Source organism: Molothrus aeneus, chromosome 5 (genome assembly GCF_037042795.1).
Source record: "Molothrus aeneus isolate 106 chromosome 5, BPBGC_Maene_1.0, whole genome shotgun sequence".
NCBI classification, from domain to species: domain Eukaryota; kingdom Metazoa; phylum Chordata; class Aves; order Passeriformes; family Icteridae; genus Molothrus; species Molothrus aeneus.
This window is the reverse complement of record NC_089650.1, coordinates 57,593,735-57,620,942: the sequence shown is the minus strand read 5'-3', so window position 1 is coordinate 57,620,942 and position 27,208 is coordinate 57,593,735. Positions and strand designations below refer to the sequence as shown.

The 27,208-nt window shown below is 41.4% G+C and overlaps 1 protein-coding gene across 1 annotated transcript in view; it reads right to left on the bottom strand.

Annotated features, from left to right (window-relative positions):
* RELN (reelin) overlaps positions 1–27,208 on the bottom strand; it is a 285,095-nt gene that overhangs the window by 61,522 nt on the left and 196,365 nt on the right. Inside the window, exons 22-30 of the mRNA XM_066550860.1 lie at positions 25,047–25,159; positions 18,232–18,369; positions 17,396–17,582; positions 13,526–13,731; positions 11,501–11,672; positions 10,928–11,128; positions 8,132–8,367; positions 3,988–4,145; positions 2,884–3,091 (exon numbers count right to left, since the gene is read on the bottom strand). Coding sequence (XP_066406957.1) covers positions 2,884–3,091; positions 3,988–4,145; positions 8,132–8,367; positions 10,928–11,128; positions 11,501–11,672; positions 13,526–13,731; positions 17,396–17,582; positions 18,232–18,369; positions 25,047–25,159 — 1,619 coding nt within the window. The remainder of the gene's footprint in view (positions 1–2,883; positions 3,092–3,987; positions 4,146–8,131; positions 8,368–10,927; positions 11,129–11,500; positions 11,673–13,525; positions 13,732–17,395; positions 17,583–18,231; positions 18,370–25,046; positions 25,160–27,208) is intronic.

Sequence of the window (27,208 nt, the reverse complement as noted above, 5' to 3'; positions counted from 1 at the left end):
GAGTAGTTTTTTATGGCCATTGGCTCCCAGGCACAAGCTTTAGTTTGAAATGCTTTTAGTGTGACACCAGGTGTGGCGGTGTCCTCTTGGGCTGCTCCCCTGAGGAGCACCCCACCTCAGGCTGGCAAATCTCAACCCCATGGACCATGCTGTGCTGGGGAGAGAAGGGTGAAAGGGAAAAGGGCCTTTGGGCCTTTGTACTTAAAAAAAAAAAAAAAAAGAAAAAAAAAAGTCTGCATATTCCTTACATTAAATTTACACTTCACATTCAAAAAGCTGTAATTGATGATATGGAACATGCATAGGTAGATCTGCAGGAATTCAGAATGAAAATAAAAATTTAGTGTCCTGTAATATTTGTCAATTTTTCTATCAGGCTCTTCCATGCATGATTTAACAAAACAAGATCTTAAATGGTCTGGGAAAACACTATTAACCTTAAAAATAAGCAGCTTAAAAATCTACTGCAGGAGTTTCAGCCTTCCTATTCACAACCTTCAATCCACATATCTAACAGTATGTCTTTCAAGGCATGTTTTCCTGCTGTTTACTCAGTCACCAAAACCCCCAATCAAAAAACCCTTGCAAAAATAAAAGATAACTGTGCAGGGGCTAAGATGATCCCTAATAAGATAACTGAATTCTATGCAAGGCATTTCTGAATGCAAAAAGTAATACCAAAATGGGAAAAGTACTTCCCTTTAATCTCCCCTTTCAAGTGACATTAATTTTAGCTCCAATAGTGAAAAAAAAATTCTAGGCTGAGGAATTATTTTCTTTTTAGTGTATGGGCCTTTCAGTTAACCCTTCACACTCTCAAAAATTTCATGTACCTTTGCTTCTAGAAAAAAAAGACAGAGTTAATGTTACAGATGGCCTCAAACATTTAAGTGGGATGCATCTGTTCAGAGCAAGGTGTCTGAAGCTGAATGTCTAAGTTATACACAGCCAACACTGGCTGCCTTAAAGTTAATGAAAGAAATTAATAAATAGGTGTTTGCAGAATACAAAGCACTGGGCTCTGCTAGCTGCTCTTTTAGGATGAGTTGTGTTGCCCTTTTGAAGCAGCTGTTCTCTCCTTTGAACACAAAAGCAGCCTGGGGTAATTGCTGTAGCCTAAAAAGTTCATGTTCTGGTCAAGCAGCATCAGGTGGCTACTACCTTTGAGCACACACTGAAGAAAGCAAAAAATCCATGTTACTCCCATTTGTGTTTGAGATGACCACTATGTTCTGTCTAGCAAACAGCCCAGGGATGTGGCTTCCAGCTTGAATAATTCAAGGGAGTTAACCTGCTCACTGTGATGCTTACAAAAAAAAAAAAAAAAAAAAAAAGCTGATTTATTTTGACATAACAATCAGTTCCAGCAGGAGAGCAGCTCACACTGTGAGTACATGGTAAGAAGAGAGATTGTAGTTGCTCTCACCAAGTGTTTCTCTGGACATTTATGTTTTTGGAACAGATTTAAGACACAAGATATACCACTGGTTCTGTTTTGAACAAGACTATGGTTATTAAAGTCTTCAAGCAAGAGCATTGCTCAGAATTTTAAAATGTCTTTTGGCTTTTAAAATGGTTCAAACTTTGCAAAAATGGAAAGCTATAAATATGAATATCTGGCATTAAAGTGGTTTCAAAGTAATTGTAAAACTAAAGGGAATACTTGGCTTTACAAAAGATTTCTTCATGAAAGAAGGAATAACTCAAAAATAGAGTTTTGAATACAGACTTCTTGAGGAAGTAGTCTAGACTACTTCCATTATATTGCTTCCCAGGATGAATAACAGGATTTGAAGACACTGGAATAGAAGTGCTCACATCTTCCAGAGTTCCAGGGCAAACATGTACTTGTACAAAGCATATTTGTCAAACAATTAATTAGTTTAATTAGTAACTAATTTACATAATTACATAACTATGACAGGTATTTGTCAGACATGCAGGGGCCAGAAGAGAGGTGGCTGGTGCAGTGCTGTGCAGTACCAGGGAGCAGCCGAGGACTTCCCCAAACCAGCAGCCCCCACACCACAGAGTCCTGCTTGCCTGAGCTGGAGTGATCACAGTAACCTCTGGCCAGTCTTTGCTGAGTGATCCCACAAATTCAATTATGGAGCAAATCATGGCATTATTACTCTCAGAGCAGTATTTGTCAGGAGAAATATGTTTTATTAAGCTAACTGCCAAAATTGTAGAGTGCTCAAGGTTTCAGGTGCCTAATCTCTCATGAGACTGGACAAAGCTGCAGCAAACTCCAAGCTAAATAGTGGTTAGAATTAACAGCCCTTTGTTCATCCTAATTACATTAATCAGCTAGGCAATTTGAGAGAAGAGGATAATTGCTACCAATGTAGCAGGATTCAGTAGCAGCAGGGAGAGAGGTGAAGGCTTGTTAGCCTCTTGGCTACGCAGAAACAATTCACATTCCATTCCTTTGCACTTCTGACAAGTGGAGTAATTCACAACATCTGGCAAGCTAACAACAGCTCCTTGCTATGCCATCCTCATGCCTGCAATTCAACACAGGCAGAGGAAAAGGAGCTTTTCTCCCCAGCTATGGGCAGAGTCTTAGCTTTTGTGCATTCTCAAGACCCTGTCTTCTATCTCATGATACAATGCAAACTATCGTCTCAGAAAGATAGTGAGTTAATATTTTATTTTAAGCTGCTATTCCACTGTCTCTAACCTAAGTATTCTGTTTCAAAAAAGGGAAATAATACACCAGAATGAACAAAACGTATTTTTTCTATCTTTCAGAGCTCTTGTAAAAGTTATGACTACCATAAAAAAAAACATTTCCCACCTTCTCATATCCACATTTTCAACAGGGCAAAAGAGAGAACATGAATACACAGGTAATTTTGAGAAGCAGCACTGAGCACTGACCTGATATTTGTGGTGTCCAGGGGAACAGTCCTCGCCTCCCTTTTGCCAGGTCCATTGAAGTACAGAGATTTTCCATCGCTGAGCACACCACAGCCTGTCCCAACCTGACCTCCTGTTATCTTGTACCAGAGAGGGCTTAGCTTCCTCTCAAACCTGTCGAACATCTCACTGTGATTAGGAACATTAGACACACAGGTTCCATGTGATGCTTCAAGAAAAAAAAAAAGAGGGAGATGCTTTGTTGAAACGGTGTTGGACAGAGTAAGGGTCAGATACAGTGCACTGGCACACGATTCTGTTGCATCTATCTGTGACAAAGCACCAGGCTTTTCTAAGAAAATGCTCTGATAACTGGATTGTACCTTTTTAAACCCACTTTACAAATTTCTGTAGGAAGAATAAGCCCTCTTTCTCTAAACTCTAAGATGGCTTATTTCACTGGGTGAAAAACAGCCAAGCTTTATGTTGATAAGGCATTTTTTGCTAACAGAAAAACATTATCCTTCTATTTAATTTTAAACAAATTGAACAAAAGATGTTAGCTTATTGCTTTGTTGGCTGGGGGTTGAAAAGACTGCAGTGTGCAACTGGTTGTGTCAATCTTTTTTTTTCACAGGGTTTGCATTTTGGGTTTTTTTCCTATTTCAGCGTAAAAGCCCCTAAAACCACAAGTGAGCAGAATTTTCCACAGAAGGGCCTGTCAGAACATATGTTCCCTCCTGGTCCCATGCCATCTGATGGCCAGGGGACTCAAAAATGGCAACAATTCTTTTGAAGATGATCCAAAGGCTTTTAAGCAGACTTTTCAGTTTATAATATTTTATTTTGTTTTCTCTTTTATTGCTAGTCCCTTCCCATTCATACAGATGGTGATATTCAAAAATTGTGCTTGCCAGAAACAACGGTGTCCGCTGCCTTCAGCTGCTCTGCTTTGCCTGTGCTGAATTTAATTTAACAAAACAAGAAAGATTCCTCTTGGCAGCCCATGCAATATATGTCATCATATATTTTTCCGGAATATCGGAGAGGAAAAACAAGCTGTCAGGTTTACAGGTTTAACTCAGCCAGTGCTGGCTGTAATCCCCCTGAGGAGGGCTGTGTTACCTGTGTAGCCCAGGTCGCAGAAGCAGACCCCCGAGACGCAGTCGCCATGGCCGCTGCAGTAGCTGGGGCAAGGCTCTGAGATGTAGACGCCATCCAGGCCGAAGGGAGGCACGCTCTTGTGGGAGCTGCTCTCCTGGATCCAGCGGAATCGGGTCTTGCTGCAGAGACAAAACAACAGCATTGCTACATTGGGGAAGATGAAACAGGAAAGCCTTATGAATATGATTGCCTGGCAAGAGATTTTGAGAATATGGAAACTATAAGTGAGATTGAAATGAAAGCAAGCTTTGAGATACCAAGCCTTTCTCTGGCCCATATCCATCAGTGTGAAGCAAAGAACAAATACATGGTTTTATCAACAACAGTGAATGATTAATGTGACTTTGAAGATGCTTTTTACTGCTCAGTCCAACTTGAAGTGCTAATTACATATCAAAATCCCTGAACTTCATCTCAGTTACTGAACAACTGGAAAACAATAGTATGGCCGACTGAAGGTAATCCTCTTTTGATTAGACAATATCTTCTGCTTGCAGACAGGTCCAAGGGTCAAAGCAGACCCTACTAGCTTAGCAGAAGGGGCCCCAAGAGTAGTTTTTAGGATTTAAAATGTAACAGAGTATAGTAATGTAATGATTCTTATAGGCTGTATGTAAATGCTATGGGATTTGTATCTTGTACTAAATTAGCTAGTGAAAATTAGAATATTCAGCACAGAAGCAGATTTATAGTATTGTAATGAGAACTTCGTCCTCTTTTACTCTTTCATCTCTCTCTTTTCCTCTTGCTCTCTCTCATTCTCTCTCTCTCTCTTTCAAGCTCCTCTTTGGAGCTCCTCTTTGGGGCCTGCTCCGAGCTGTGGCTGGCAGCTCCAAGCAGGGCCCTGCATCCAAGCTCCAAGACCTGGCTTCAGAGATCTCTCGTCTCCATCTGTCCCGACCGTCCTACCCACTGTCGCTCCTCCATTGCTGCTCCTGGCTTCAATAGCTACTGCTCCTTCCTTGAGATTAAAAGGACCTTTTCCCAAATTAGCCATTTGCAAATAGGATGCTTGGATTTCTGTCATGCAACCTTGCTTAAGGATATTTCTTTCCGATTTTTTGGCTGAATTTTGAAATCCTCTGTTTCTCTGGCCCATATCCTTTAGTGTGAAGCAAAGAAAAAATACATGGTTTTATCAACAACAGTGAATGATTAACGTGACTTCGAAGATGCTTTTTACTACTCAGTCCAACCTGAAATGCTAATTACATATCAAAATCCCTGAACTCCATTTCTTACAGTATTTTTGAAAGGAACTCAGTGATGGCAGCGATGCAGAGTTTATGATGGGATTATGCACTTTTGAGTAAAAAACCTTCAAGTTATTTGGATACAAGAAAAAAAAGCCACTCTATAAACAGAAATAACCAGTCTGACTCATCAATCCCAAAGTTAAACATCCTGACAGTGAGATGGAGATGTGGTAGACTGGTAAAACATGGATGAAGGAATAAACAGTATCACTAATAACTCATCTAAGGCTGCTGAGCTGACACAGCTGGCCCAGAGACATATGATTGACAGTCCATCACTTCATAGTCTAAAAGTCTAGTCCTAGATTTTAATGGCAGGATTTTCAAAGGGACATACCCTTTCTTGGAGTGGCTGCAGATTCTTCCATTGAGTGGGGATGCCCCTAAAGATTAATCTTTGAGGCTGAACAAGAAATTTGCCCACAGTCATTGTATGGGTGAGTAGCATCAATCTCTACTAAATAATAATTTTTTCTAGCTTTAATACAATTGCTTTGATACAATTGCTTTAATGTTGCTTCATAGAGCACTGTATTATAATAGTCGCTATGGCTCCAATACTGTCTAGTAAATAATTCTGATTAAGATCTTCTTGTCTAATTGTTACCATAATAAATCATAAATAAACATATTTATATAAATATATCTAGTTTGCCATCCTTAATCCTGAAGGACAACCTTGTGTAAAGGTTCATTTACACCTGTATAATCCTTTAGACATAAACCACTGACAAAGTCTAGAGCTAAGATTGGATCCAGCTGCGCCCAGGCTCCCCTCTGAGAAGGAGTTTAGAAAGCAGTGGGATTCTTTCTTGACCTCATGACTCAGTGGGGGCTTCTTTAATAAACTTTGTAAGAAGCTCCTACTCTGCCCTCAACTCTGACTCACTGCATAGCAAATTTGTTAAAGAAAAAATATTTTGGTTATTAATTTCCAGGCTTTAACTTTTATGATGCTGATCCTTTTAGAAGAGCTCCAAAGAGGGGAACAGATTTAAAATCTCATTGACAATATAATGGATTAACTCATATCCTCCCTGCTACTCTGCCTAAAAAATAATAAACCTATTGCCTTTTCTTTTTTGCTGTGCACTGGGATTTGGTAGGTGGGTGATCATCATACTCATGTTTGGTAGCAAATAATGAAATGGGATACCCTCTGGTTAACCCATGAACCATGATTTCCTAAGTGGCCCACAACAAACTCAGGTCTCAACATGCCAAGACACTCATTGCAGTCACAATACTTAAATTTTTAATCTATTAGCATGAGCTTCTTATTCCGGATCACATTACTGCACATAATGCCAAACAGATTGCTGCTATTGATTCTGGCCTGCTTGTTTTGGGTAAATCAAATCAGCTGGTGTCAGATCTGTGCAACTTGGCACCTGCTTTTATTGGCTAATTACTGAAGAAAAGACAAACTTGTTATGGTACACACTGCTATTTCAAGTCCTTGCAGCAGAGGCACTGGCTCCCCTGCTACAAAATATGCCACACACTCAAATGGGATTGAGGATGAGGGAGGAGGATGGGTCAGAAACCCAGAGACAGCACTAGGGAGGGCAGGAGGCAGGGAAACACGGCCAGGGGCCTGGTGGGGTGGTTGTGCTGGCAGTGCTTGGTGCATCCAACAAATCTCATGGGGTGTTTTACTGATGGAGTAAGATAGAGAGTAAGGGGAGTGAGGAACTTCATCCAAATCCAGATAAGACTGAGATAACCCTCCTGATTTCAAGGCTTCTGTCTTCCACCATCTGATGTTTTCTCACTTGTATGAATCAGGTGCTGAGGTTGTGCTTGCAGATGTGCACAACCACCATTCTTCCCTCCTTTGCCTCTGGCTGTCCTGGCTGCCTTCAGTGACACTGAACATTATGCATCAGCTTATACCTTGCTAAGGTTTCTTTGCCCAGTGGTAACTAAAATTAATCCTGTTCAAATGGCTTATTTAATTCATATGACTTATTACTCCCTTGCTGGTGCCTCTGACCTAGCTGACATGGATAAAGACAAGGAAGGGATTGGTGTCAAATTAAAAAGTGCTGGGTTCCTCACTGCATTTTAATTTAATTATTTATTATAGACCAATCTGACACCTTTAAAATGAAAAATTCTCACTGCTTTGGGCAGCATAGTATATTTCCCCCAGCTCTGCCATATTTTAACACTGCTTTTATTCACTGCTTTGCAACTTTTTCCTAATGTACCATTCTAGAAGCAGCTAAATCAGCTAATCTCTGTGTCCCACTGGCATCACTGGTTTACAATGCACTGTACCTGGCTGTGAGCAACCTGGGGATAACAAGAGTAACTCAAAGTCCAACCCAGCTGGCTATTGACCCTCAGCCCACACAATCTTACACAGACAAAAGCAAAAGACTATGCTTCTCCACATGGGAACAAATGTCCTCTGTTTATTGACTTGAGAACCACAGATGGAAAAACCCATGTAAGAAGAGGTCTCATGGCTCATGGTGCGAGAGGTTTATACCCGGGGAATGGGGGGCGGAGGAGGACCACGGCCAATGGGATACCAGTAGAGAGGGGCAAGGGGAGGGACTGACCAGGGAATAGAGCACCAGGGGGTACTGGGGGCAGGAGTGGGTGAGGGAGAAACCATGTGATGGGACAGGGGAATAGCAAACCACGTGGTACAACATAAATTATAAAGACTACTTTGTGCAAATCTGTAATAACCCAGTGCAAAACAACAACAACAAAACAAACTATTTAGTGCAATACAACACAGCTTTGCAACTTTCTCCTAATGTACCATTCTAGAAGCAGCTAAATAGTGTAATCCCCGTGTCCCACTGGCATCGCTGGTTTACACCGCACCGTACCTGGCTGCGAGAGACCTGGGGATAACAATGGTGACTCTTGTCCAGTCCTCAAAGTCCCCGGTGTGGTACACGGAGGGCTCGCTGAGCTCCCGGGAGCTGCCCTCACAGCCCTTGGTGCCAGGGGAGGCGGGGTAGCAGCCCTCCTTCACCAGCGACCAGAAGAGCCCAGCGTTGTGCGAGTACTGCAGCAGCACGGGGGCAGAGCTGCTGTACTGGTTGGTGCAGCCAATGTTCAGCTGCAAGGAAGCAGAGAGTCAGAGATGAGAGAAATAGCAGGTTTGTCTTTATGAACAAGCTGTGGGTCTGCTGGTGGATAAAACTAGCACTGGGAGATAAAAGAAACAATGGGAAGGATTCCACTGATTGATGAATGGGAAAAAAGATGTTTGCTTTTACAAAGAAACTTTAGGTTTGCTGATAAATGAAATTAGACATTGAAAGATGAAAAAAACAATGCGGAAGAAAACCCCCTAAATTCCATCAGAATTAAAAATTAAAGGGGAGGGTTATACATTAGAGAGAAATCTTTGGCATCAGGCGTATCGGGAAGTCTGTACCTCCCAAGTACCTCAGCCAATGGGGAAAGAGAGAAGGGAAATGCAGCTGGGAAATTAGGATAAAAAAGGAGGCTGCATCCTCCAAAAATTTGAGAGATCCCAGGGGAATGCCCCATGGGCTCTCCCTTTATTTGAATAAATTAAAATGACTCCTCAGTCTCCTTTTTGGACATAAACCTCTGGTGTTTGTGGATTAATTTTCCTAAGAGATTACATGAAGAAACTGCAGTTACTAGTATCTATTGGCTGCAAACCACCTTTGACTTTTTGTGCTGGGAGGTTTATTGCTCTGAGCACCGGCTCTGAACCCTGCTGGCTGACTGCTTGGAGTCTGCTTCCTACATGGAAATATGACATTTCTCAGTAAAAATTCCCACTGTCCTTCATTAAGGTTGCTGAGTTCAGCACACAAAGAGGTGCAAAGAACTTTCCAAGGGTCCCTGTGCATAGTAAGCCCCAAACAGCAAACTCTGCGCAGACACCTGCAGGCCCAGGAGTGGAAAGAGCTGTAACCTCTGGGATCCATCCCATCTGCAGCACACTGTGCCCAGAGGGTCAGCCTGACTGCCAGGTTAGCCCTAACCACAGCCTTGTCACTGCCTTGCAGGAAAGATGTGTGGGAGTTGGTGCTGCAGTTTGGGCCCCAGAACAAAGTAACAGTTGGATTAAGAAGAAAAAATGCATATTAAAATGTGAAATGAGAATGCAGCCAAGACCAAAATCAACTGCTGATTTGAAGTTTCAGTTTCATTCTTCAAGCTATCAGAAAAATATTAGTTTTCCTTAGTTTATTGAAGAAATTCTACTTGAGTTGTAGAAGGCAAAATGTAAAACAAAATCATTCATGTAAAATGAAATAATTCTAACAAATTACTGTCTTTGAGCTTATCAATGCAAAATTATTCCAGTCTGCTATTTAAAATGGAAATTTCACACACTCATGAAAGCATGCAAATAGGACTAACACATTTATGTGCAGGCTGAAAAGCTTTCCAAAAAAGTATAAATTCGGTCCTTAAATAATAGACTTTATAAAGAAGAACTCACTGTTCTGTGACACATTCTCATGTTTTGTATAGTTATGTTACATTGACAAGTGCTTCAGTGATGGAAGGTGTATGAAACATTTTTTAAGTATTGATTTTTTTTAAACCCAGACAATTTCTTAATTGCAGTTGATCATCAAACCTAGAGAATAGACATTTAGTCACTGAAGTACAGGAAGGTGGTGAAGAGGCAAATAGCATCTCTTCCAGGCTAAATGGTATTTATGTATTGAGATATCCTTGGGTTTTAAACAGTTTAAAGTATAAAACTACATGCAATGCTCACAAGAAAATTGTACTGAAATCCCTCAGTTTGTATAGCATCTTATTAGCATATCTTTTAGTTGAAATTAGATTATTTTACAAATCCCAGTATTTCTAACGAACTTTCCAATTTATAGAACTGTGGGAATTATATTTGAAAAGCTGCCTGTAAACATCTGATCTTTTTAATAATTCCACTTGTAAATTATTCAGTGTCTGTATCCACCAATTATGTAAGGACCATGTATTTGTGGGGAGCTCATTAAAATTGCATTGCAACCAACTTCCAGAATTCACCAATGGGATTTCATTATAAACTCAATAAAATTTTGATTAGGGTTCAGAAACAAGAGCTTGTCAAAGCAAATACACTTTCTTTGGAGCCTATATTCTGATGTATTGTCAGACCACTGAAATTTTTTGTAAGCTCTTTAAAGAAGAAAATGCTAATTGGAGCCTATATTCATTGACACAATAAAAGTAAATTATATGAAAAACGCACACTGGAGTACAGAGCAGCTTATAAGTCCTTAAATAGTCTAAAATACAAAAAGTGAACCCAAACCACATTGCAGCTTTTGTACTCACAGACCCCCAGACAGGGTAAATCCTTTTGGGCTTGACAGTGCAGTAGCATTTCCTAGTACTGACTTGAATATAATGACATGCACTTCAAATGTGCTGAAGAACAGAAACCTTTAAACTTCTCCGGAGGAGTAAAAATGCTTTCAAGCACTGAGGTTTTGGCTATTCTAGAAAGCAGGATGGCATTTATTCTGTATGGGTTCATACTCGTGCTTTTCACATCTTTTTACACAATTGTCTAATTTATCACCTTTGTTTGAGCTGTGGCCCCAGTGGCATCTTGCAAATATTGGCTAAGGGCAGTTTTACTGCTATTCTTGCACAGATTTATGTTTAAGGAATACCTTGAACTGCAGGACATATCCAGGCTTCAGGGTTAAATCTCGAGTCACTGCAAACCGGTCTCCATCCGATTTACCGAACAGCATGGCAGAGGGGGTTGCAGAGCAGAAACTTTCATTTTTGGTCATCCCTTCGTTGGCCAGCATCAACCATACACTCATCTGGTTCATAGGGTAATCAAATGCTGGCTTTTCATAAAAGTTCTGTTAGAAATGAAAAGAAAAGCCAGAGGTATTATCCCCTTGTGCTGTGACTTCAGAATAATTCCCAAAATGATGAACTTTCAAATTTTGCAACTTTTATTTTCTGTAGTTTTCAAAAAAAATTTTATTGCCAAAACTTCAGTCTTGACGTTTTGCAGAGATACATCATTACATCCTCTGACACAAAGCTTAGGAGCCTGATGATTTTGTGCAAAGACTCAGGTAATTCCCACACAGTGACGCAGCTGCAAGCACTGCAGCTGTCTCTTTAAATAGACCCCGTATTTTCCAAGAAAACTATGTTCAAACAAGTCTCCTAACAGGATAGTTCCTGTTTCCTGGGGATGCCCACAGCTGGCTCTTGCTTATTACCTGTGGCAAGGTGGGATTAACAACAGGAATGATGTGCTTCTGCTTCTCTGACAGGATGATGATGTCGTCGATGGCCCACTGGTCGTACCCTTCCCCTGAGAACACCGGCTGCCACCAGCGAAACCTGGTGCAGGGGGTCTTGGCTGCAGCTGGCAGCTCCAGATACACAAACCTGAGGAACACAAACCGAGCAGAGCTTCAGAGAGCACAGTTTGTAGAGAAACATATCACTCAACAGGGAAAAGAGGCAGGAAAATCAGCATCTATCTTATCTGTAGAAGTCCTCAGTAATTTGTGTGTCCAGAGAAGGGCAATGAAGCTGAGGAAGAGTCTAAGAGAGTAACTCATATGAGGTGCAGCTGAGGAATTTTGTGTTGTTTAGTCTGGAGGAAAGGTGGCTCAGCAGAGACCTCATTGCTCTCTACAACTACCTGAAAGGAGGTTGTAGTAAGATGGGGGAATCAGCCTCTTCTCCCAGGCAACCAAGGACATGAGTGCATTGCCTCAAACTCTGCCAGAGGAATTTTATCGAATTTGCAGGCAACCCCAATGAGGGGAGAGAATGATGAGGAGGACTCCACTGATATCAGAAGGCTAATTAATTACTTTATTATGCTCTATTACATTACATCAAAACTGAATGTAACAAGCACTCCACTGCGCTGAATCTTGTGACTGTCACCCGACAGTCCTGACTCACACACACTTGGCCCTGATAGGCCAAGGAAACAAAACACCATAACTTTGGGTGAACAATCTCCATATTGCACTCTACTTTTGCACAAGCACAGGCACAGCAAATGGTAAGAATTGTTTTTCCTTCCTCTGAGGTTCAGAGAATGTGAAACTCAGAAATATTCTTGGGAAGAATTGTGCCTTGCTTTTCTCTGTGAAGAGAAATGTGGCTCCATCGGTTTGGGTTGGACAACAGGCAGAATTTCTCCGCTGAAAAGGTAGTCAGGCATTGGGGCTCCTTGGGAGCCCAGGGAGCTGGAGGAGTCACCATCCCTGGAATTGTCCAAAAAAACCCCTGGATATGTAACTTAGTGCTGTAATTTAGTTGATATGGTGATGTTGGGTCAAAGGTTGGATTTCATGATCTTGGAGGCCTTTTCCAACTTTAAGGATTCTGTGATGCTATTTTTCTATTTTCCCATATATCTATATCCCTATTTATGCACTGCATATCAAGAAGCCTTCTTTGTTCTTCTTGTAAACTCTTTAAGACAATGTATGTTTTTTCTGCTCTATTATTATATTGCCAAACACAATAAGGAACTGATTTGAGCTCTCTAGCTTTGAATTAAACTGTTCAGCTGATCCATGTTCTGATGCCAGGAAGTAAAAGTGATATATGCTAGCAAAATTAATTTCTCATCCTCTTCTGCTGATTGGTCCTATTTGTAGACAAAAACATCCTTCTGTTACAATGCAATAGATTATGTAGCAGTTTTCTTTGGGTAAAATATTTCAGTCCTCCTATACAGATCTTTGTATGCTGAAAGACATGGACTACACGTAATAGAAATCAGGTTAACACCCATGTAGACAAATACAATTTAAATTTTCACTGACAAGGCATCTGACACCAAGTTTGAATGGCTGAACATGATTTCTTCTCCTCCTTAAATATTTATTTAAAGGAGCTTTTAGTTCATATGACATTAATACATGTTCATTAGATCTGAAATTAGAGTCAGAGGAAATGGAGGATTTCTGCACCTCTTTTCAGCAAGTTCTGTATTTGCTTGCTAATGCTTTGCAGATATTAGCATTTTAGTCATGTTTCACATAGAAGGTAATAGGAAACTTTATATTTTACTTAAGATTGTAAGGCCCACTTTCATTACATTTTTCATTCCCAGTGACAGCAGTTTACTCTGCCAGTCAGGAAAAGTTTCTATATAATGATGACTTCTAAGCATTATAAATTTGAATTATGATTCATGTTTTCATAAGTTGAGAAATATATAGTTTTAAAAGCTGATGCAGATGTGGATTACTTAATTTAGATCAAAATTATACCTGGGTTTGCTGAAGTCAGAGAAATACATTTCTGCTAGTAGCTGCCAATTGATCCCGCCATTATTGCTGTACTGCAGCAGCACACCTTCTTCTCTGCTATCAGGTTTATTGCATGAAGAAGTCTCTCCTCCAATCTGGATGTAAAACTGTACAAAATCCACCCATGTTGTGTCCAAATCCCAGCTTACCAACTGTCTTTTTCCAGCCTACAATACAAGGAACAGAGGGACAATAATAATTATGGCACCTTCACGATGAATAGGCATATTTAAAATCCATCACAGATGAATATTACACATAAAATTTCACAACATGGAGGACATTGATTTCTGTATCAACTTGGCTTTTTTTGTCTTTCAATTATTCTGCTTGGCCATCCTTTATGTCACCCTGATTTGATCCCACAAGAACTTTATTATTCGATTTCAATACACAATTCAACTTCTTCCCAACACAATTTTCACACAAGAATTTAAGCTCATTCCCCCATGGTCCCGTGTGACTTCAGAGGACAAAGAACAGGTGCTGGATATCCTGAATCAAACCGGGTTAAATTTTTAAATATTCAACTTTCTATTGATAATGCATGGAGCAGTAAAAAGGCCATTTATCTAGTCTTATTTCCCTGGTCAAATCTTGCACTGCACAAGGTTACCCAATCACCTGAAATTGGTTCCTATAATATCTTTCCCAAAGTTCATCTTTTACACAAGGACCAGGGAGTGACATTTTCTCTTCATGCTTCAGCTGAATAAGATTTGTTCCTACACAAAACTATATTATTTTCCTAATAAGCGTTGTAAATCAGGAGTGTGTCAACTAAAACCTGTGGATTTAGTTTCAAGTTTACCTAAGCACCGCTGAGAGAAACAAGGAGCCTTGTAAAACTGAGTGAACAGCTTTTCCAAGTATGCTTTTGAATTTAGGAGGTCAATGTGGTCACTCTGTGTGTGTTCAGAAGACAGAGCATTTTCATAGAAAAAAAAAGCTTTAAGGTTTAAGAGCCTTTTATTGTAACTGAAATTATCCCATAATCCTCTTCCCTTTGTGCCCTGGGGCTTGAGGCTGAACTTGTGGACTTCCACATCACCAAACCTACAAGATGCTGGTATGGGATATGAAGCTGGCTGTGACAAGGCAGGACACAGGATGAGAGCAGTGTCCCCAGAGAGGTGACCTGCATGCCCTGCATCTGGCACAGCCCTGCCCCAGCACAGCATCATGCTGCCACAGCTTTTATAGGTCGGGCAAAGCCATTTATGTACAGATGGAGAGCTGATGCAGGGATCATATTTCTGCATTTGTTAAAGTAGCTTCAACCTGGCACCACCCCCCAAAATGGACCAGGACTGTCATCCTGCCTACTCTTTATAATTCCCTTTAAAAAGTGTGTTTCTGTCCATCTCCAAGCAAGGTTTAAAAAAGGAAAACCAAGGTCAAGTTATGACACCTGTGTTTTAAGTTATGTTTGTTTTTTTCTCTCTCACTAGTACATTTGGGATCCTTATGACAAATTTCCAAATAAACTTGAGATAAGCAAGTGATGTCATCTAGCTGGACACAGGTAACAAGATTTAGGAGCTGAGATTTAAAATATCACCTGTGTTTTTTAATAAGGTGACAGATGAATTTAAATCCTGTTCCATTCACCGCCTCTTTGTTCTACACAGCTGAGGATAAACCCAGCAGAGATAAATGTTTACTGCTTTCTTTCTCAAAACTTTGCTTGGCTGGTATAACAGCCTGGGTGCTGAGCTCATTTGTGGACCCTACCAAATAGGGCACCTTGCACTGTGAGACTGACTGCTGGAAGCTGAATTCATGGGGTCTGAAGTTTTGTTGGCTTGTACCACTGATGCCAAGGCAGCAAAACCTGTGAAGAATCCTTTGACTCTCAAAAAGCTCATGCAGGGTACAGCAATACCGATTTAGTCTGGAATTATTCTTGGTTTGGTTTATTTCATTGTTTATTCCCAGCTGAGACAGGAATTCCCTCCTGGATGGTGCCATGAGAGTGAGAGGAACTCAACCTTGGATGCAGCCCTGAGCTTCTGGGCGCAGCCCCACGTGGCTGATGCTGGCCAAGGTGACACTGATAATCTCTGGGTGGTTTTCTTCCACAGCTTCATTGGAGACACTGGAATTTGAAACTGTCACCATCAAATGGAGCCAGTAACGGGTACTAAGGATGCAAACACCCTTGCTGTCCCATGGGCTGTGTGTCCTGACCTGCAGTGGGCCAAGCTGGCCCTAAAACTGTTCCAGGTGAGCTTTCCGTACCTACACCCCACAGCAGTTGTGCCTGCCAAAGGGGTAATCACAGACCCAGGTAAACTGAGAGAGGGCATGAGTGACATAAAGCCTCAGGGAATTGCTAATTGAAAGAGCTCTGAATTGTGAACACACCTACAACTGATTAAAATGAGTTGTAAAACAAAAGCTAGAGGGTTGTCAGAACAAAGCCAACATTAATTCTGGCAGCAGTAATTGATTATGGCAGCAAACATTAGACATTCAAATAAAAAGTGGCTGTTTGAGCAAATGAAAAGAAATGTGAATATGATCTCCCCAAAACAATACAGAACTGTTTGGCAACTATAAAAATAATTTTTTATTATCCACCAGTATGGCCCCTAGACAGTTTGAGAAAGATCTAAACAGATATTAAATAAACCACCTTCTGTTGACAGCACACAGACTGCTACTACTCAAGAAATGAGTGATAACATGACCCTTAGAGATCAATAGAAAGAAGCCAAGAATTTCTAAATGAGTTTTTCACTCCTCCTTAGCAGGAATCAGAAGAAAGATCATAGCAGGTTAATTCTAATTTAGCAAACTACTTTTGAGAAACTTGGCATAAGGAACCAAGCCAGAAGGAAAAACATCTAACAGGGAAGACAATTATGTATAAAAATCCAATTATCACAATTAGCTAGTTATACTGATTGGGCTATTATGAAATTTTCAGTTCAGAGCTCTATTTCCAGGGGAGCTGGATGTGAGACTATGTAGGAGTGCTGAAAATTATTTCATGGGTTAGATTTTTGTAATGAGGTAAACAACACACAATTGCACAGCGTTGCATATTGGGTTATTCTTCTGGGACTAATCTGGCTCTCATGACAGCAATGCCAGTTTGATCAAACCTTTAAAAGAGAAGCACATAGCTGCATTTACACTCTTCCTTTCAATTAAGAACAAAACAAACCTTAGTAATAGACCTAAGGAGCAACAATACAAAAATAAATCAGTGATTACAATGCATAATCTTACATTTGGTCATAAAGATCTCTTTTTGTTTTAGCTATAATTGCTACTAATTAGCATAATTCCCTCTATCTCCTTCCTGCTCTATTATTTTTTTGTCTGCAAAGTATCCAAGTTATACAAAAGAATATTCTCCTTCAGGTTAACCATTTTCTAAAAGCCTGAAAAATGGGTTTTTTCAATAGTTTTGTTCCTGTGACCTCAAATTAAGCTGCTTGAGCCCCTGAAAGCAAACCTTTCCCCATCTCTTACCCAGGACAGTACAGAAGAAACAAATGGGAGCTGCTGGATACTGCGAACTGAATCTTAAAAAAGAAAATGTCCAAGTAAGACATTGTGAATATACACACTTCCCAGCACACTGGCAATTTACTACCTTTCATTATAGCTGCTATTTCTTGACTACACAGTGCATGTGTCTTACCCTATCTCTTTTGATTGCTTTGTTCTTTACCTGCAGAGCACAGCTGGGCTGTTTAACACACTTCTAATATTACATGCAGCTTTCTGCCACCTCCTTTTCTTTGCCTCACAGCCACATTATGCTCCACAGAAACCTGCAGTGTGTGCCTTTATCAGTGTCCCAGCCCTCTGTAGTACCTTGTTGAAGTAGAGTGAGGAGCCAGATGAGATGACCCCACAGCCCTCCTCGGGCTTGACGACCTCTCCCCCAATAATTTCCTGCCACTCTGTCTTCAGGGTATCTGGGTTCTCAAAATCAGACATGATGGTTGAAGAAAGGGGATTTTCAGGCTGACATTCAGTACCCCGAAACCCCGAATCACACCTGGAGGGAAGTGTAAACATAACAAGTTTTAAGGACTTCATCTGATACTGGCAAGTAGTTAAGGTACGTGCACTGACCTTAGAAAATTCGATGTGGACAACCATAATTGAAAACAAAAATCATTCTGGAATTGTGGTTTTATATTGTGGAAACAAATCAGAATAACTGGAAAATAGAAAATTGGAATTTTTTTTCTAAAAAAACCCAAAACCCTGTGGTCTCCAGAAAGTTTGAAGCTGGCAGGGAGCAGCAGTCTGTGTCCTTGGTGTAGCACCCATTCTGACAGTGGCTGCCCAGCAGAGCTCAGCTGGTCCCTGGCATCCTTCTGACTCAGCAAAGCAGCTCTGGGCCTGAGCTGGGGCCCTTGTACAAAGGGCTGGAGTGGCCACCAGGACACCTGCAGCAGGGCAGCCCTGTGCCACTGACAGCTCTTCCAGTGCTTGGATCTGCCAAGGGTACAGCTTCTTGGACAGGCTGGTGTGGAGCAACTGGCTGCTAATGCTGCTTGAATGGTCAACCCCACATAGTGCTTTTGTTTTTTAATTTTTAATACAAAAATAACAACAGCCAAGAAAAGGAAAGTGTGGAAAATAGTAGGGTGCCAGTATCAGGAGAGCATGGCTAGGAGGGTCTGACAAATGCCTCATACCTGCAAACCCCGTGGTCACACCAGCCATGCCCACTGCACATGTTGGGGCACTGCTGGCCAATGTAGATGTTGTCCAGGGCCCACTCATCCTGGGCTGTGTAGTAGCACTGGCTCCAGCGGAAACGTGTGGCACTGGACCTTAAAACCAATAACAATGCATCAGTTTTGGATTCTTTACAGAATGGAAGGAAAAGAGGTAAAATGTAACAAACAAAAAAAAAAAAGGAAGTTAGTATCCCATAGTATCCCAATCACAGCCTAGGCTGCAAAGGCTGGCACAATCAAAGACATATTCTTGCAAATTAACTTTCTAGATGATGCCACTCACTGCACAGGCCTTCATAATGAACTTTCCAGTGACTGATGGCATTTCTGAGGAAGAGCACATTGCAGGGATTTTGAGAATTATTTTAAGGTAAGCCTAGCTATGAATATTACTGGATTTTTATTGTGCTATGGTTGGAAAATTGGAAAGGTGTATCTAGGGCATGACTTCGTGTTTTATATTTTTGGTCACAGTTAACAGGTCATAAACTGTCTAAAGAGATTTCTCCTGATATTTATTATTTAAACAATTATTAACGTTCTTGAGTGTTAGTGAGTACCAACTATTTCCATTCAACAATAGTTGACTTTTTTATTGGATATAATTTTTTTTTTGTCAGGATGGTTCTAAACTAGATTTTGCTCACATATCACTGGTGACATTGACAGCACAAGTTTTTGACAAAGATCCTGTTTCATTGCATCTATTTTTTCCTACACTGCAAATACCTTGCTCTTGGCCAACAACCCAGAATCTGTAATACCCAAGGTTTGTGGTGGGGAATCATCAAATTAAATTCCTTGCCTAACTAATTTCTGGATATTTGTAATATTCTTCAAGCACAAAACCTTGCTTCAGCTTCTCCTTTCTAAATAGTTTTATCTTCAGCAGCTTCTTTTCCTTTACAATAGTGAAGTCAGCTAATATTACCCATTAAAAACACTTAGTGTTGGCCCCCTAGGAGACTGTCCAATGCAACATTGACATTTTCCATGGGAGTGACTCCTGCTAGCCAAACCCAGCCTGATAGCCATCGCCCTCAAAACCAAGGCTGGAGAAGAAAGTGGATCATGAGAAAAGCAATCTTTGTCATCATCAAGCTTTTTCAAGCTGCCCTGCCAAACTGTGCACATCCAGCAGGTTACAGACAGTGGCTGGTGGCCACTCCCAAATCGGGAATACAGAGACTCTCCACTCCATGGGGTAAAAAAGGGTGCTGGTGGCAATGTGGGCACTGAGGCTGGATTGCATTGTTGTGGAGGGGTAGGACAGGGAAAGCAAGGCTGACTGAAGGGAGCTAAAAATCCAATTTCAAAATGGGGTAGGCCTGTGTCTGGCCAAGGGCTGGTTGGGGGTGCTGAGGATGAGAAGCAGGCGACTCCCATTAGAAGCTTCTTTTCTAGCTTGTTTCTGAGCCATATGGTTACTTTATGATGGCACAGGATATAATGCTGTTACTATGCTTGGAGATACAAAGCCCTTTCCCCACCCCCAATAATTTATGTAGAATAAGACTTATTAAAATGAATATTGTAAAGGTGGCTGAGCCACCTGCTCACACGTATGGAAGTGAAGAAATGAATCGAGCAGGCCTGTGCAGCTGAAGAGGACAGAGTGGCAGAGCAATTAGCCACTCTGGCACATATGAGAAGATTGGTACATGTATGGATAAATTTTTAAAGTACCAGTTACAAATTTCTTCAAAAAACATGTGAAGCTGCCCAAGGGCTTGATTTTTAATTTAAATGACCCTTGTTGCCTGTTTTAAGTGTCTGTTTGATATTGCAAATACTGTAAGCATTTTTACAGCACTCAGAGTTAATCTGCAGGGGCAAATCTGCTGATTAAATACTCCCTCAGGATATAATGTATTGATGGGTTACATTACAAGAGCTATGAATTATCCATTAAAAGTGTGCAATCCCAGTAATCAGCACACAAAGGACTTCCCAAGCTTGTGAGGCACAATGGGCAGTCAATATTGACTGCAATTATTTACTGTTTATTTTTGGAGTGCTCTGAAGTCAGCACATCACTTTGGTGCTGAGGTTCACGTTCCCATCAATGGCACCACAGAGAGCCCTGACAGAGGCTGTAGGTGCTGGAAGGAGCTGTAATGACTGGTGTTAACTCTAATGTGTGCTAAGGAAAATGACTGAAACCAAAGAATGGTGTTAGAGCAGGCAAACGCATCCCCTGTGAACTCCTGGCACAGTAAAACTGTGTCATGTTATTTTCCCAGGTAGCAGGAGGAAGAGCACTGTGTTCAGGCATCCCTGTTTTTCACCAGGTATGGGTGGAGTTGGGGTGTGACACCCTGCAGCCCTGGGGTATTTACAGCAAACCAGGGGAGATTTATAGTGATGCAGAGGCAATTTCACCATGCCATGGAAGTCTTGTGGTGCCCAACAAGTGGTGGTGCCCCCTAAAAAGAGCTTGGTGTGGCATTGATGGCATTGCCTTGGCTGGTCACTGGCTGCTGCCAGGCATACATGGCCTGGAAGGGCAAATGTGCAGGTGCATCAGGGCTGGTTCAGGTGCATCAGGGCTGTGCAGTGCATCAGGGCTGGTTCAGGTGCATCAGGGCTGGTTCAGGTGCATCAGGGCTGGTTCAGGTGCATCAGGGCTGTGCAGGTACATCAGGGCTATGCAGTGCATCAGGGCAGTGCACCAGGGCTATGCAGGTACATCAGGGCTGGTTCAGGTGCATCAGGGCTGTGCAGTGCATCAGGGCTGTGCAGGTACATCAGGGCTGGTTCAGGTGCATCAGGGCTGTGCAGGTACATCAGGGCTGGTTCAAGTGCATCAGGGCTGTGCTATACATCAGGGCTGGCTCTGGGCACAAGGCTCACTCCTGACCTACACCAACAGTGGGGAGAGCCCAGCCCTGTGCAGTGACAGAGGACACCTCTGTGCCCAGGGCAGCAGAGCACCTGAGCCCCAGCTGAGAAGGTCCCTGTGCAGCTCTGCCATGGGGCTGTTCCAGGGCTGGGTGTGCACAGAGCTGCTCCTGCCCTTTGCTCAGGACCGTGTCGGTTTCACCTGACCAAAGTGTTCCCCTGGAGAGTCTCACTGTCCCATTCCTGCTGCCACCCTGCCAGGTGCAGAGCTCCATCTGCCTCCTCAGGTTCCAGATGTTGGCTGTACATCAAGCTAAGGGAGCACTGAGCTCCACTTAGAAGTTGCCCCATCTGAATGAAGTGACTGTTTCTCTCATTTGAGGGGAGGGGAAGAAGGGAGGAGGCTCATTACCACCTGGAGATGAACATGTTGCCCAAATGGAGGCATGTGCAGCAGATGGGGGCTGGGGACAGTCCCCAGGGAGCCATTTGCCAGCAGGGAGGAGTTATTTTTATCTGCAGACAGACAGCTCTCCCCTGGGGACAGCTTTGCCACCAAGGGGATCCCGCTGCCCCAGGCCTCTGCCAGGGATCCTGTGGGAAGAAATGCCACTGTCACAGGGCTGTGGGCAGGGACAGCTCTATGGATTCAGAGTCCTCCCTGGGCGAGGGATAATGCATGTTAGGCTGAAGTGACAATTGCGAAAGCAATGCTGCTGAAAAACCAGTCCTGCTCACTGCTTTTGAAAGCTCTCCAAGGCTGCTCTGCATCTCAAGGTAACAACAGCTTAAGAGGATTATGCTGTTAAAAATGGTAATCAACCATTTAAAAAAGCCATGTTAATTAAGAAAAGAGAATAAGGAGATGAGCGTCAGCTGCATCCTCAGTGATAAAACACTGCTTTTCTGGACAGTCACTGTTTGGACATCTATTGAAATGGGAGGTGCAGCACTGAGGAGCTATGAAAGCATTTCTTACAAGCAAAATAAACTTCCCTAGTTCCTCATAGTTTCTCCCTTTTTTTTTTTAATGCTGCTAGAAAGCAATCTGGCTCTCTAATGACATTATATCTAACTCAGGTTGGTGTCAAATAAAAGTCATTTTTGTTGTGTGACATTTTACATAAGCACAAGGAAATCATGTCCCAGAAGTACTGCCAGTGAAATGATGTTCTGTTATAAAATTTTTCTGATATGTGAGTTAAAATAAAATCACTGCCTTCTCTCCTGATATTAAAAGCCTTAATGATTTAATGCAAATTTGTGGCTGGTAAAATTATATTTGCTACCTTCTGAGTTACCATAATTACATTTACCCAATTATCCTGAAGGTCTCATTCAGTCATTAGGTGTTGATTTGTTTATGAAGTCAGCAACTGACAGCTGCTTGTATCTCATTAAAGCCTGTTCATATGTAAATGCTTTGCATAAAACTGAAATTAATTTTCATCAGTGTTAGAAATGTTCAGTTCAAGTACAATACAATTTCAGTGAGCAGGTGCTTACATTTAATTTCTTCAATTCAAGTCTCATTCTTGCAGCAGGTTTCCTACCCCAAAATCTCACATAACATGGGGACCTTGTAAACTCATGCTTGCTGGATGCAGAACATCTACAGGTCTGCAGGAATACCAGCACACCCAGAAAGTTTTACAAGAGAAATAGGTGCTGTTATGAACAATTTTCCAGCTGCATGAGCACAGTGCCACAGCCTAACACTTCCCACACGCCCAAGGTGCAAACCCTCAGCTGGGAGCTGTGCATGCAGGGATAAAAGCTCCAGCAATCCCAGCAGGGCTGTGCAGGGGTGTGAGGGCATGCTGAGGCCAGCAAGGGCCAGAACAAGGCTAATGAGACATTCCTGAGACCTCGTTTGGGTGCTTGGTTTCCCTGTGCAGTAAGCACAGGGCAGGCTGGGTGCGTGGCAGCCTTTGCCTTGTGCGAAATGGAAGCTCCAGAGATGTCCCCCCCTCAGCCCAGCTTTGGGAAGGCAGAACACCTGGCTCTGCCTCTGCACTGCTCTGCCTGGCCATCACTAAGGGTTTGCCTCTGTGGGGTGGGTGCAGGTGGGGATGGGATAGGAGAAGGAGGGAGGGCACCCCAGAGAGGAGCCCTGCACCACCAGCCCCCTGGCTGGGCTGGCAGTGGAGAGCTGCACATCAAATTGTCACCAATAATGCCCAGGTTTTGGAAAGGCAGACAATTTTCTCTCTGCTCACAATCCTGCTCTAAAAACCTGTAAAAAATCCCCTCCCAATCTCAATCCAAAGGAGCTGCTGAGCCCTTAACCTGCTCTTTGCCACTGGAAAGGAATGTTAGAAAGAGGGGAAAGTGGTGAGAGAGACACGTGTGGTGTGCTGGATTGCATTTGATGGGGAACCACCATTTGAAGGCAGCCACCCTTCCCCATCACCCTGATAATGCCACAGCACAGCACAACTCAGAAAATGGCTTCTATGAAGAGCAAAGAAATTTTCAGTGGTAATTTGTACCTTAATTACAAACAAAACTCTGCTAACAGACGGGAATCCCTTCAGATACAAGACAGAGTGTGAAATATTTATGATTTGTGCACAGCATAGAACAGGAACCCGGCTATTACTTCATCATAATTTCTCCCCACAGTCTCCCAAATTAAAATGGAGTTCTATGCTTCTGTCACCTCATATGCTGAGAAAAATTAATAGATCCTAAAGAAAAAGAGGGCTACAACATTGGTATCATCATCAAATACAGTGTATAATTACTTTGAGTACATTATATGTTTTACAAATTAGGAATAACAGCCTACTTTGGAGTGTAACCCAAAAAACTGTAGATTCTTTTTAAACTCCTAAATGCCTATGTGAACAACAGATTTTGTGTATGGTGGCACAAAATGACATGTAAGATTTAGTACATTATAATCTAACTACAAAGCAGTTATTTGTAGACTTACTTGCAACCATTTGGTATTATCTGATATGATATGTTCTAAGGATGCAATATTTGCCTCTGATGTTTTGCCTAGAAATAGGAAATGCTGAATATTGGCTGTAGAGCAAAAAGGGCCAGTGTGTTGAAAGAAGGTATCATTGTGGTGTGATTGATGGAAACAGGCTGTGCTGAGGCCATGCAGAGTGCAAAAAATAATGATGAAGGATGGGGAAATACAATGATAACTTAATCTGAGCAAGCTCTCATTGCAATTGCTATGATGGATTCAGGTCAAACATAATCAAAATGTAACTCTAATTGCAATAATTAAATTCTCAAATGAAGGGTGCCCTGAAGATTATTGGGATTTATGACAACATTTTTATTTGTATGGTATAATAAAGATTTAAAAATAAACAATGAAAGAGACAATTTAGTGATTAAAAAATTTTAGGGGAGGCAAATGAAGTTTGATTACAACAAGATGAATAGGCTTTCTGATAATTTTTGTTTCTCTTTTTTTTGCATGAGAGAATGTTATTTTTTAAGACATGCTATAAAAAGAAACAAGAGTTAAAAAATTCCCAGAAATGAATCATTAGTTATTGTTTATACAGGGCTTTGGTCTGAAGATGTAAACAATAAGGAATGTGCAAAATAAAAATTAACAATCCAAATAAAGCCTTCCTCCAATAGGGCATTTATAGACAAGTGCCACTATTTTTGAAGTCTGAACTTTATTAGGAGAGTCAGAGTATGTATTAAAAACAATCCTAAACAATAGTTTCTGTTGACTTCACCAACTTTTATTCTCTAATTATGTAAGGAATGCATTTTATGGGAAATACCTGAGACTGGGTCAGCCCTGGCACTCTACCTATTGGCTTGAGTATGACCTGCAGAGGACTTGATGTTTGTCACAGCAAGTGATGTGACAAATTGTCTGCACAACACCCCCCTGCCCTTCCCCCCCCCCAAAAAAAAATGTTTAAAGATAGGAAATAAAAGCTTACCAAGTCTTCTGTGGTAAAAGAACAGTGATTCTCCTCCACTGAGTAAATTCACTGGAGTGGTAAATACTTGCTGATGTAAACTCCTGACAGCTTGGCATACTGGGAAGGCATTCCTTAAAATAAAACATTTCAAAACTAGATTTAATGTTGAGGAATAATTGGGAACAGAAACAAGGGTCAAACAGTCACAGAACCAGGAGCTTGTCTGGGTCCAGATGTTGGAGTGAAAGACACAGAAGAGAGAAATCCTGGCATGAAGTGGAGAAATTTGTCAGAAAACTTGTAGTACAATTGAGGATGGAAGAAAGCCATATGAATCTGTTTAAAGAGTTTAGCATTCATGACTGGCAATGTTTTGCTTTCCTCCATGAGGAATGTCTATCTCTCTGGTTTTTAATATCTTCACCCCAGCATCCACCATGGACTGTGAAGTAAGGATACAAGATCACTATGAAATAACTCTATGAAAGTGACCTCCAGACTACCATAAAGGTAATTTTAGAGACCTATTGTGAGGCTTTTCCTGGGCATGCTGACTGAGCCCACACCCTCCATCTGCAGTGGGGAGCAGCAGTAGGGACAGACAGAGCCCCACCAGAGGGCCCAGCCACAGCCTACTGAAGTTGTGTCCTTGGGCCCTTCCCAAGCTCTGAAGCTTTGACACCTACAGCAAGTGCTGTAAATTGTTCCCTCCTGCTTCTAGGACTATTTCTGCATTTAACTCAGATTTCTGTTGAGGTCTGTTTCCTAAATTCTATTTTTTTAAAATTCAGAAAATATTATCATTGTCACATCTTTTTAATATTAAATATAAATTAAGTCCATTATCCCAGCTTCTGTTTTCTAGCACTACCCTTCCAAAGTTATTTCATTTTTTGCAATATTCCATTAATTTATTTCCTTTTTGCTAGAACAGCGCACAAAAAATTGGCCTATGAGGTATTAATAAAGTGCTTGGAAGTTACCAATCTACATGATCCTCTGCTGGCTACCAGTTCCCTTCTGCCCCTTCTGCCACAGAACAGCATCTCCTGGCCATCCCCACATGCCCAAGAGAATTTCACTGGTCACTGCTGTGCTCACTCCCATGAAGGGTATCAGGTAGGAGAACAGACATCTGCTCATGCAAGTAGCCTACTCTGACTGTTCTAAAACTGATAATAAAGCAGTGACACTCTACAGACGTTATGGCAATTAGGAATATTTATATAGTTAAATTATACAGTAATAGTTATGTATTAAATATGAAGAAGGGCAGAATATATTATTTTACAGAGAAATTTATTGCTCAAATATCTTAGAGTATTAAATGAAGATCTGAGACCTTATTTTGGTTTTCTTTTAGTAGATTTTCTAAAGGCTTAGTTTCCTTTCCAGCAATTTTCAAACATTGTTTCGTGATTCATCTCCCCTAAAAGATTATAGAAAACGGGATCTAATAAAGATCAGTGATTGCAAAGCAAACAAAATTTTCAAACATTTTAATTAGTGTTTTGTTTATTTGCCAGGTTATGTCCTTGAAATATACTACAAATACACTTTTATCACAGCAACATGGGTGGTGTGAGAAAAATTATTTGGCTGCATGTTGTCTCTGAATTCAGCTCCACTGAGCAAGGAAAGGAGCACTAAAATCTGAAGCTAACTTATCTTCCATGGATGCCAAGCACAAAGCCCAAACACCCACTGCTAGGAACTATTCTTGGACAGCAAGATGATAATGCTTGCTAGATATAAAAGACATGAACAGGGTTTGAAATATATGATTTATAGCTTTTGTCTGGGTTCTGTTTAAGATAAGAAATCATTATTTGGATTTCCACAGTTTAAAAACTCATTTATTGTCGTTTCTTTATTATGCCCACCAAACTAAGTGTGGCAAAACACAACATGGCAAGGGTAACCATGCAAAAGTCAAATGCATGGTTTAATTGCTCATAGAAGGTGTGGAACTTTGTGGAACTCATAGTCAAATGCATTGTTTAATTTCAAATGCAAAGCTTTAATTGCTCATAGAAGGTGTGGAACTTTGCATACAAATCCTTTGGTGAGTCTGCAGACCAGGCAGTGAAAAGGCAGTAGGACAAGTTCCCTGACACCCTCTGAACCTGCTCAGAGGCAGCCAAAGGACCTTGGTTAGTTCACCCCGAGTCCAGGGAAAG